General features: G+C 46.3%; 1 protein-coding gene across 2 annotated transcripts in view; it reads left to right on the top strand.

The window, feature by feature from the left end:
* The first annotated feature begins 430 nt into the window (after positions 1-430).
* Positions 431-12402, top strand: part of nrp2a (neuropilin 2a) — a 57254-nt gene continuing 45282 nt past the window's right edge. The window contains exons 1-2 of one of the 2 annotated variants that reach the window (XM_057026838.1): positions 431-1175; positions 8967-9144. In XM_057026838.1, coding sequence (XP_056882818.1) covers positions 1103-1175; positions 8967-9144 — 251 coding nt within the window. In that variant the 5' untranslated portion in view covers positions 431-1102. The remainder of the gene's footprint in view (positions 1176-8966; positions 9145-12402) is intronic. The other variant, XM_057026837.1, reaches the window with a different exon arrangement.

The raw sequence follows: 12402 nt of genomic DNA on the forward strand, positions 1-12402 counted from the left end.
AAAAAAAGCACAGGGATACGCTGACATGTAAGGGTGAGAGTGCTGGTTCCAAGGTGAACTTTTCCGATCGGTCATTGCACTTGTGTTCTGAGGGGTCACGCCTTGTTGGGCTTCTCACAGCAGGGCTCTAGCTGTGTGTGTCGGATTGGGACGGAGCCACTTTTTCTGGCATTTGTTCATCTAAATCTTCATTACTGCTTTGTGTTTCTTTGAAGACGGTCCGGGAGAAGTTCTGCTTACTAGTTTATCATTACAATATGTCTGGCTGAAGAGGAGCTCGCACATCTGTGTCTTCTCTGAGGGAGCGAATGAAAGAGAGAGCGATCTCTCTCTCTCTCTCTCTCTCCCCTTTCCTATAATCAGCGAACTACTTGAGGGGGCGGAGTCGAGGCGACGTGACTGTAACGCGATATCTGACCGGCTGTAAAGCGCGATCACTCGCAGACACGCTGCACACACACCTTCTAGACGCGCACAGTAGCACACGCCGATGTCGGAGGAGAGCGCAGCCTATAACGGAGTACAGAAAACGGGAGAAAGTAGCGGTGCCCTGGGAGGTGCCGTGAGACAGGGTTTTCCAGAGCGCATGAACGCAACACATTTGGTCATTTGCTGCTGTGACACTTTTGCCTTTTAAACCCAGTCGGTCTCAGAGTTTGAACTTGCCAAGACAGAAGATCCAGCCCCTGTGCGCGCAGGCAACGCAGAGACGCCGAGAGGGAGCCTGATACGGGGGATGGGAGCCTGACGCGCCCTGGAGCCACTGTCGGGAGCCTCTGGAGCGCAGACGTTTGCCCGAAGCTCACAGCCTCGGAACACCGTAGTTGATGCTGTCAGAGACTTCTCAAATGGACACAAAGACAAGGCAGAAGAGCCGCGCACGTAAAAATATTGCCCATTTTTATCCATGAATCACAGCTGACGCGCATTTTCCCGGCACATGGTTTTACAAACGCCGTGGGATTCTTAGCAAAGCGGTTGCATTTCCACTGGCGTTTTGGTCCGTTTGGGATCTTTTTTGGAGGAAGTGAGTAATTTGTATTCAGACGAGGTGGAGACTTTCGAAAGTTAAATCTTTCCAAGAGTTTCTGCGCCAACCAAGATGGATTTTGTATCGCTGGCTGGATTTTTAGTGACGATATGTCAACTGGCCCTGCAAATCAGAGGAGAGGAGGGTGAGTTTAATTTTTTTTTTTACGCTTCCCCGGTTCGTCTCTGCCCGGACACATGAAATATGCCATGAAGTTTAGTCTGAGAGGCTCGATTTCGGCTTGTTTGACACAGTGTGAAAAAGAGAACTTTGAAGCTCTCAGCACTATTTCAAAGCAAAGCATTGCCATGTTTTCCAGCTTCAGAACAAAATACAATCCTTTTTCTTCTGTGCGTTGAAACGCGTTGTTTACCGCGAGTTGTCTGCCGTTTTCCGCTCAGTTAATTATTCATCATGGGAAATAACAAACCAGGCGCCGTAATTAAAACTCTCTTGATGAAAGCCAAGCTTTCAACACGTTGCTTTACCCACACACAGGTGTCTCACGCACCGTGCGTAAAAGGCTGTCAGACCAATATGATCCCAATCACCGCCGCGATAATCATTATCTTCATATCCACTATGAATCCCCGTCTCTCTCCCCTCCCGGCGCGCATGTGAATGCAGAGCTACTGGGCTCTGCGCGCTGATCTTGGGGATCTCCAGGCGGCCGCGCACAGTCACCCCTCAGTGCACAGCTTTTCAGCAGTCTTATAAACGGAGACTAGACTTATGCGTGCGCGTTAGGGTTTTTGTGGCAAATCTGTTGGAAAAAAATGTAATTTTTCTTTTATTACGCGCGGTAAAGAGAGCGCATGGAGCTAAATTAGACAAACACTATAGGATATGAATGGAATAATACTTCTATCTTGCGATTACTAATGCTGATGATAATGATGTCATTATGTGTTTTGTTTTGTTTTGATTTGTTTTACTTCAGAGAGCGTTTTTTGGGGTCGTGAGTAAGGCTTAGCATGTGAGAAATGACGCCACTGGTGGATGACACATGGCCTATTGCGCCCTCATCTTTAAAACCGTTCTCAACATTTCAGTATTATTGTTGAGGAACAGCGTTTGATTGCGCCTTTGTGTAGAATTTTTACGCAGCAGATAAAGGGTTTAGATCCTTTCTGCGCGATTTCTGTCTGTAATTATTCGAATATTTTGTAGCTATTATAGTGATAGGGGAAGGGGTGGGGGGGCGATCCAACGACCAAGCCTTAAGTTTTGATGCTCTGAGCGTGCATGTGGCTACCATAAGTGGGTGGCTGACAATATGTTCTTGACTGTGAAACCCACCCACTAATTTGCCTCTGCAAGACTTCATATGGCTCTTCCTTGTTTAGGCTACTTGTTTGAAACTGATTTTCTGTGCATGTGCTGCTCCAGCTGCCTGTACCCATTGATCAGAGACAGATGTGGGTCTCTTGGCAATCACCAGGAGAGCAAGAAGCTACCCTTGGGACTTTTTCTGCCTTGCTCTCTCGCTCTCTTTTCCCTGCCCAAATGTGGCAACGCGTGGCCCTGTTTCCATGCGTGTTGCCCGTAAGATCCACATTACACAGTTGCCAAAGAACAGAAGGGGAACGGAAGCACAGAAAAGCAAGGGTAGCATCCGACCGCATGGGGAAACAAGAGACGGCAGGGACGAGGGGGTGTATTCCATCAAAGTGAGGGTGAGAGGCAGGGGGGACATTAAAGCACGCTGGGGGTCACTGAGTTAAAGTTAAGCAGGACTTACCAGCACCAGAACACATCGGAGATTTACAAAGTGACACCGCAGTCTGGAGGTGTTGAGGATGTGGGGTGAACTCGGCCCTGCAGACAGCAGAAATGCAGAAGAGGAGTGAAGTGTGTTGACCACAGAGAGAAAAGTTGCGCTCAAAGACGCTCCTGTGAGGGTTAAACACATCGGAGTCACATCAAAGGTTTCCAAACGACCGCGCTTTTGATGATAGAAAAGCATCTTCCATTCACAGCAGATTCTGCAGCAGGTTTCCTTCATGATATAAAGCCCTGGTGTGAAACGATGCGCGCAGAGCCAACCTGTGGTGAAGTGTTTAAGTCTTACATGTTTTAGAGATAAATGCCGGACTATTGCTGCAGCCGTTCATTCTGAGGCTGGTAGGCTTCCACTTCACTTGTACTGTAATCACAATAGTTTGACTTCGTGACATCTACATCAATTACTGCTTACCACAGCATTAATATTCAAACCATTAAGCAGCTCATTTGCATGTTTATTGAGTGGGCGGCTGTGCATGCTCTCCACCTATGGTATCGACTGCCTCCAGAGTTGCATTTCTTCTCGTCTAATTACTACTTTTCCAAATGTTGATTCCTGTGCGAGTGGCCTTTTTTTTATTCCCTCTTGTTTGTTTTTTTATCTTTCTCTTCTTTTTTCTCGCCCTTTAAATCCTTGCATTTCCCTGAGTTTTAATCGGCAGCCTCAGAGGTATCGCGGTGGGAAAAAAACAAGGTCATCTATTAGCATTCATAGCCAAAGACAATGTGGGGCATTCGATATCAGTCAGGTATGAGAATCGCAGGCTCGTGCTAAGCCCTGGTGCAGCCCACTGCACTCGAGGTGAAATTAAAAACAAGACCCCTATAAATAAAACAGAGCTGGGCGTTTGGCTGTGGCACATTAGCTATGTGGGGGGGGGGGTCTTAACTGGTGCTCTGGGACGAGTTTAGATGGGATCTGCGGAGGGATAGGATAGTTAAGACACAAAACATTTTCAATTTTCCTGACGCCCAAGCAGGTTTGAAGCGAGCAAACGGTGATTGTTTTAACAACTGTTTCATTAAAAGAGCTGAAAACGTGTGAAATGAAGGGTAGTTGGTTTTGTGACCAGATTACAGAAGACCCCCCCCCCCCAATCCACTGCTGTCTTCACTTTCTGACAACCTGGGAAAAGTGCTTTACCCGTGCAGGGTTGATGTAAGAGGGTGGCGGGGGAGAAAAGAGATATGATACTGTAGTCAGGTGTTATTCCTCCCAACACACACAGGCACACACATACGTACACACACCTCCGCAGCCACAAGTAACCATCTGTTTACTTGACTGATCCATTGAACCATTGATCACATTGGCCCAGGCTGTGCTTTTAGCTGATTAGCATGGGGGCACTTATCCTTTTAGGGTGGGGAGGAGTGGAGAGAGGAAAAGAAAAGAACCCAGGGAGGAAAAGAGGATTTGGGGGATATTATCTGTCTTTGATGCGGCTTTTGTTAGCTCCTAAAGGGAAAAGTAATCCCCATTAAACACAGTTAACACATTTAAACAAAAAGCTTTTGTTACATTTCAGCATTGATTGTTGCTTGTTGGTATTTTTTAGTCTTTGTCATATAAACTAAGTATTTTGCACTCAACATATCCATTTTAGAAAATCCATTATAGCAAATTCAGTTACTAATGACCTCATGCAAACACGGGTCCGCAGAGGCGCTTTCCCAAAACACCCCGAATCAGCGTTTCAACTAACACATTCTCATCGTGAAATCGGGTGTGTTCCTGACTGTTGGACTTGTAATAATGGCATAAAACTTTAAAAAGAGTGACAAATTACCGAACATCTCATCGACCTTGCTGATTTTTCTTGCATATATATATATGCATATAGCTAAATCAGTAAACACATTAGTAAACACGCTTTGCAGTAATTCCAAATCAATATACCTATAAAAAAGTTCAGTACTTGCAAATGGAATAATGGAGATTTAAGGAAGTGGGAAGAGGAAAGTGTGCGCGCTGTGATTACACTATTACATGCAAGTGCTTCACCTTTACATCCCCTCTCCCAGTCAAAAGTATTCCACATCTGCCCGACAGCGTTACAGCACCGGGTGATGAAACGGAACCCTTTCCCCCTCCTCCTCCTCCCCCTTTCCCTGCGTCCAGTCTAGTGTGGAATGGGTGAGATTAAAAGCAGTCGGGAAGACAACCCCGGCTCTTGGCTGAATGGATGAGTGCTGCCCACTCTCCCCTCTCATTCCCTCACTCTGGGCGATAGCACTTTTTAATTAAGGTGGGGGGAGAGACACTAGGAATGATGGAGGGATTTATCAGTGCTTCTCCTTAAAGTCGCAGCTTATCCCAGAGCATGACGCTATACTTCCCTGATAAGGTGCATAATAGAAATGATGAGAGTGCGCGCGCACACACACACACACACACACACACACACACAAGCACAAAACATGAGCTAAGACTTGCAGACATATGCACAATTTCCCAGATAATGAAGATAAAGGCGCTCGCAGCGGGCACAAAGACGTCCGTAGGCACAATGATGCAGAGACGATTTCATTTAACATTCATTTATTTGACACAGTCTGAGCTCCTGCAAGTTCATTTTTAGTATTTCAGCTGCATTTTATTCACACAGAATACTGATGCTCACATTACTCACAATGTAAACGCACATGTTGTGAAAAGGCTCACAGGGTTTCAGGTGGTGAGAGCGTGTGTGTGTGTGTGTGTGTGTGTGTGTGTGTGTGTGTTAGAGACAGACAGATTGGATTCTCCATTAGAACAGACAGTGTAATTCATGGAGCTCGCTGGGAGCTCCTGAGTGCTTCCCGCTGTGATGCTCATCCAACACCATAGGTTCTGTTCTCACCAAAACATTGTGCTTGACAGGAATACACACCAACACGACACACACACTTTTGGGGTTTTGCACAGTCTTCTTCTATGATAGTAGTCACACCGGTTAACCTGCTGATTATTTTCTTGATCATTACATTTGTTCTGTAAAATATGAAAGGAACTTGTGGTGTTGATTTGTCTAGTCCACTGCCCTCAGAGATCCCCTCCCCTCAATATTGTGCAGAAAATAATAAAGATGTTTCTCAAGGCTCGACTCCACCCATCCACCATCAACCGTGGCCTTCACACTCCCCATCCAATAAATCTTCCTCCTTGCATCCTCGTCTCTTCCTTTTCTCTCCCTTTTCCTCCGCTCTGCTCCTCACCTCATGGCTCTTCTCCACCCCTTCCACTCCATCCTCCTCAGAAACCGATAAATGAGCGGCTCAGGGGAAAAGTGTCGAGACTGCGGGATTCTCCCCTAAACAGCTTAATCTGCAGGAGCTCTGCGTGCAGATAGCCTCCTGCACACCATCCCCAACAATGGATGTCTGTCTGTAGATCAGGGGTGGGGAACCCTTTTCATATCGAGGGCCATTTCAATTTTTATAAAGTCCTCCGAGGGCCATACTATTATGAACACATACCTAGGGATGCAAAAAAAAAGACAAAAAAAAAAGTCTATAATTACTGTGTTACTAAGTCTCATGATTGCTGCATTTGAGTTTGAATTATTTATTTAGCACACATGCATATAAAAATCACCAAAAAAATAGAATAAAATGACAAGTAAAATATGTTTTCATGATCATACAAAACAATAAAAAGAGGTGCAGAGTTGAGGCAAGAGACCCGTAAGGGCCTGTTCGAGGCCTCTACTCACAAAAACTGCAATACAACAAGATAATCAAGAAAATAAATGAAAAAGAAAGAAAGATAAAGACAATAATAACAACAACAACAACTAGAAAGCACTCGGAGAGCGCAGACCTCCGCCAAGCGCAACAATTCCTGGCATATTGTGATTTCCACCATAAATATTAGTCCCACATATACTTTGACTACATATTTAGATTCCTTGACCATAAAAACATACCGTTAGCCACTGGAATCATAACAATATATGTCTTAGTTCAATAGTTATTCACGAAAAAAATTCACGCTTTGAAACAATTTTACTTTGTCCGGCGCGAGCGCCTCAGCGGCGGCTACGAGGCGCGTTCACGAACTCTCCTTCGGCGTGAGGTTTCAGCTTCGTGGCTATTAATTCACTCACCACAAAACTTGCACGCGTAATATTCTCTCTGTCGGTACATGGTCGTGTGAAAGCTGCTTGTTGAGCCTCCAAACTCCGGCGAAGAGCGTTAATTTTATCCAAACTCATCTGTCCTTTCAACTCGTCGAGTTTAGCGTGTTTCGCTAAGCATTTTTCGTCCGTGTCAATCAGTCCAGCCCACTACGTACATCACATGCTGTGTTCACTGACCCTGACCTTGACTCGGACATAACATAACCGTCTGTTTTATCTCAGAAAACGGGAAAATATTTCCTCGTTACGAAAGAAATTTCAGGATACGAAAGGCAAAAATACGCTACCGCTGCTACTCGCAGCTCGCGGAGTTTAGCGAACGGTCCCACTGTATAAGTGCACATATAAAATATAAAAATCGTATTGCGTTGCGGGCCGGTAGAAATGGTCTCGTAGGCCGTATACGGCCCGGAGGCCGGAGGTTCCCCACCCCTGCTGTAGATAAAGATGTGTCTGTGTGTGCATGTGTGTGTTCCCTCCCTGTAATCTGCTCTGAAATTCTTCCCTTAGCTGGTTTCCCCGCCTCTCTCCTGGCTACGTGATTGACAGGAACGCCGTATGTATTTAGGTGTGTGTGTGGGAAGGGAGGGCTCTTTGAAGCAGCAGCCACGCGTGCATGTGCATAAACATGTGGGAGAGCGTTAAAGCGCGCACCCCTTCTGCTTCTGCCTGTTCATATTGTGCACATCGCTGTGCATGTGGGCGACTCCTGGGTGAAATCACCGGCAGCTGCGTGTGAGCGTGGGCACGCTCCTCTCCAGTAACAGAGTACAGAAGCCAGTGAAGCTCTATCAAATGTCAGAGAATCTTAAGTGTGCCTTTTAAGCACAATAGGTAGCGGAAATGTCATCACTTGAAGGGTCTATTACACTTCAAGCCCTTGCTGGCGTTTTTTTTCTTAGACTCTGCTCTCTTTATTGATGCCTCCACATAAACTTGTTGGTATTTCAACCCGTAATGTCAAGATGAGCGCGAGCGGCGAAGCCCACCGTTTGGCGGCTCATTATTAATATAACCACCTTTAGTTTGACGCCTCATGCAGCCATTTTCCTCCTGCCTTTTTGGCATCTGTTGTCATTCAGCCAACATGAAAAAGCTGCAATATTGTTATACTTCATTATATTGCATATAGAGATATCCCCCAGACACTCCGGCTGCAGCTAGTCCATCCTTAATTGTCATATGAACAACATATTTTTCTCTTTAAAGTGTTAACTCCTAGAAACCGAGGTCCATAATGCAAAGGTAACAAAAGAGCCATTATGAATTTTGATGTGTGTGTTCACGTCGAATACCCAGATATATGTTCTGTCTGTGTGTACGTGTTTATGGGAGATAACGCAAAATGTAATAGCTGCTTTAGCTTAGCAAAGAATAGCGCCTTTGTTGCAGCGCAAGCTTCTCATTACAGAGCCGGGGTGACCCCCAAGAACCCCCCGCTAGACAGGCTGTCTGCGTGTCACTTCCTGCCTCTGCCTGCTGAGCAACGCCATTGGCAGGCTATTGTTCCTGGGAGAGTGTGATAGGATCGGGGAATGTGTCCTAATGTTTGCAGATTGGCCTGCCGGAGCAACAATTACACTTGGAGAATGCTCCCAAAGGGGGAACTAGAGAGATAAGAGCCTGGGTGTGGAAGAGGGCAGCAGGCTGACTGTGTGTCTGCGGGTGTGTGCATGTGGCCGACGCAGCAGTGATGATCCTTTATTATTTTAATGGCTTGCTGGTGTGGTCGTGCACGCATTGAGACGCCACAATGGTGAAGTTTTTCCAATTTCCCCCTAAATGACGCTCTAAATTGCTTTCTTTGTTTTGCGGTGCGCGTTGCTCATCACATCTTCATTGACAGGAAGGTGAATGAAGATGCAGCCTTCCAATGTACGGGGGCTCACGTAGTTTGACGCCACAAATTACAAATGTAGAAACATGAAAAAAAAACATCTCGAATTTTTTGTCCTGTCTTTTTTATCCTATACTTAATCTGATTAACTGAGTAACCATCACCTTCCCCTGCCCCTCCCTCTCTATTGCAGTGGCAGAGTGTGGCGGTGTCCTGGATGCAAGCAAGGCCGGTTACATCACTTCCCCTGGGTATCCTCTGGAGTACCCGCCTCACCAGAACTGTCACTGGGTCATCACGGCACCAGAGCCCTCGCAGCGCATCGTCCTCAACTTCAACCCCCACTTCGAAATCGAGAGGCTGGACTGCAAGTAAGATGGGGAGAGGGGGAATATGGGGGGGTAGGAGTTTGGTGGTGCATTAGCCGGTGGAATTCTGATTTGGGTTGACGTTTTCATTAGTATGCTGCACAAACATTTATATCTTAAATAAGCAATTTCCTGTTGAGGCGCCCAGATTCATTTTTACATACTTTTATAACTCACTGCCGGCGATTTGGCCACATTCCAGGAACCATTTTCCACATTTTGACCACAATGGGTCAATGACCATCGGAAGCTTTAATTGTAGATACCAACATGCTGCAGTCCATTAGGCAAGCTGCAGTTTTCTTTTCGTGCAATAATTACTTTCAGAGAGCACGAGGACACATGAGTTCTTTCCATTTTGCCTCACATTTTGTTCTGCAGTCTCGATATTACACACAGCAGCTCGGGTGCTGCACATTCTCGGCTGGGTTTTTTACTCACGGGCACTTCATAAGGTCAGCGGTTCAGAGAGTGCAAAATGTTGCTTTTGGCTGTTTTCACACTGGTGAACACATATTCATGCTTTTGTTTGCTAGTTCAACTCATGATAGAAAGTGCAGACACCAGGTTAGAAAGTTTAGACGCATTTCCACTGCACTTGGGGCTAATTCTACGGGGCTGGGGCCGTTAATACTTGAGCCAGAAATGCAGCAACCGCCTGTCTTGTTTGTATTTTCTAAGTATCACAGCACAACACACGCTGATTACCTAATATTTATTAACACACTAATGTGTATACAGTGGCGGCTCGCCCGGGCCGGGGGGGTCCTACCCGGCATGACCATCGACCAACTGAACAGAACGATTTCTGCAAAATCCCACAGAACTTTCCAGGAGCTCCCGAAGTGGAAATGTGCATTTTGTTATCTAATCTTATTTTGTTTAATTCTGGAACCATTTTGTTCAAGTCAAGAAACAGAAACGACACACGGAGCCCCCGACGCTTGTGCAAAACCACATAAAATGAAGCTGACCTATAAACTCAAGTGCAATTAAATCACTTTTATTTTTATTATACATAAAACTGCCTCGACTTGTATAAACTGCGGTGAGGAGCGCACTTTGTCTGCCACCATCAGAAAGTTTGCACAAACCTTGACAGTCTGTGCACGCACTAGAGTTTAACGTTCTAAACGCCGCCTGGCCGTAATCCCTCCCCATCTGATAATCAAATGTCAAGCAGCATTTGAAAGTCCGCCTGCATCTGTCGGCGTTTAAACGCAGAGGGCTGAGACGATGAGCAAACGGAATCTGGATGTAGCCATAAAGAGGCGGCGAGTGTAAACAGCCAAGGGAAGGAGAAGGAGGAGAAGAAAACAGAATGAGGCCCAGCTGTTTGCATATGGCCGCTGTGGTCAGTTTCCTTTCACAGAGACATGAATAATCCAAATCATGCGGCCAGCTATTGTTTCAGACCTGAGAGGAAGAGGGGAGAAGTTTCCACCGTTTAATCTACTTTTAAACAACAGAGTCAATTGTTATGCACTCCGCCAATTTTTAGGCTTTGTTCTTCTCCATTTAGCCCGTTTAAAGTGGACAAAGAAGTGCTTTACTGTAGCCACAATTACACGCGTTTCTTTTTTCAGTGTCCTGCTGCGAGCCTCTTCTGGTTCCAAATTGAAGAATTTATAACCCACAAATTATTTTTTTTTTTAAGAACGAAATTGTCACTTTCCTAAGCACATCGTTGGCGGTTTTGGTGGAAATGGGACGTGATTGTCAGCTCCTCTCGTGCCGCTGCGTCGCCGCCGGAGCTCCGAGGCTGCAGGTACCGGCTCCTCACGCCGGCGAACCGCATAATTACTGTAACTTTCACAACATGCGGCCTTTGCACCTGAGTCGTGGCGTCAAAGCTGCCCCCCCCCCCCCCCCCCCCCCCGCTGTGGCGGCGGAGAGAGGAGTGATAAGCAGTGTGTCAGGCAGTTCCTCACAGCCTGAGGCCTGCAGGGAGGTGAAGGGAGAGAAAAGTGAAATGCCTCCTGGTTTTTTCTCTCCCAGATGAGGGTTTTATTGAGATGGGGGGGTTATTCTATATTTTTTATGATTGCCTGAAGGGACCAATGCCTTGGCCTGCCCTTCCACACTCCCACTCAATGTGCCTTCAGCCTATGAGTGTGTGTGTGAGGGGGTCGCTGGGAGTAGGCGGCAGGGAGCCTCACATGTGAGTAACGCTCAGTCCCTCTGGGAGTTTGCATAGATTGTAGTGACTGAAAATGTCGTATTTTGCCGCAGCTTCTGATGTTTTTAAGCGCCGTGTCGGAATGAAATTGCGCAAAAGTTGCGTGGCCAGGTCGTGGCTTCAGTAAGAGGAGGGGGGAGAAGGTTGCTCTGTCTGCGTTTATGCATTCTGAGCTCACCTAACAATCAGCTGAGTGGCGGAGGTGAGTAATGTAGTGAAAAGCACAGTAAGCGACTGTGTAATAAAAGCATTTATGATGGCGGAGAACCCGTTTAACCATTTTAATCGCACCTGTCACCTATTATATCATCATTATTGTAACTGTAGCGGCCAGGAGCGCTGGACACCGGTGACCGTGATCTTGTCCTAAACAGCAGGCAATGCGGCAGTAATTGATGGATCAGAATCTGGACAACTCCCCCTGGTCGTGACCTCTGGCTGCTCATCTGTCTCTTTGTTCCGTCCTGAGCCATCACACCCCCTCTCATCAGCTGCTCATTGCCGATCACATATGGATTTGCCATTACTGGAGGGATACTGGCATTGATTCCACACCTCTCTGCTGCCCCACTGGGTATTAGTGAGCGGGTGATATGATGCTGCTCTGTTGTGCTCCGCAGGAGAGATTTACACTTCTATTATCAAATCTTCCAAACACAGGCTGCAGCCTAATGACAAATAACCAAATAAAAGTGAGCAAATAAAAATCGCAAAGATGGAGGAAATGGATCATTTTTATTGCGTATATGAGAGAGAGAGAGAGAGAGAGAGAGAAACACTTCAATGTTTGATGTGTGTAGAGAAAATAATCATCCTGGGGGTAAAGGAGTTGAGGAGAATGTGAGAACAAAGGGAGGAGCAACAGATAAAATAAAAGAGAAGGAGCATTGTGGAGACGCAGCCAAACGGGGGGATTTCTCCTTCCCCCCACCTCCTCAGCTGCTGGTAGGTAGCATCCTGGGGCTCGGTGATGGCAGATTGCATTAGAGATATGGGCCTGATATTTCATCTAGCTTTATTACATTTAGTTCACATCAATCGGCTGGCAGCCGTGAGGTAAGAGCTATTTGGCACATGGCCGG

This window comes from Takifugu flavidus, chromosome 3, assembly GCF_003711565.1.
Source record: "Takifugu flavidus isolate HTHZ2018 chromosome 3, ASM371156v2, whole genome shotgun sequence".
NCBI classification, from domain to species: domain Eukaryota; kingdom Metazoa; phylum Chordata; class Actinopteri; order Tetraodontiformes; family Tetraodontidae; genus Takifugu; species Takifugu flavidus.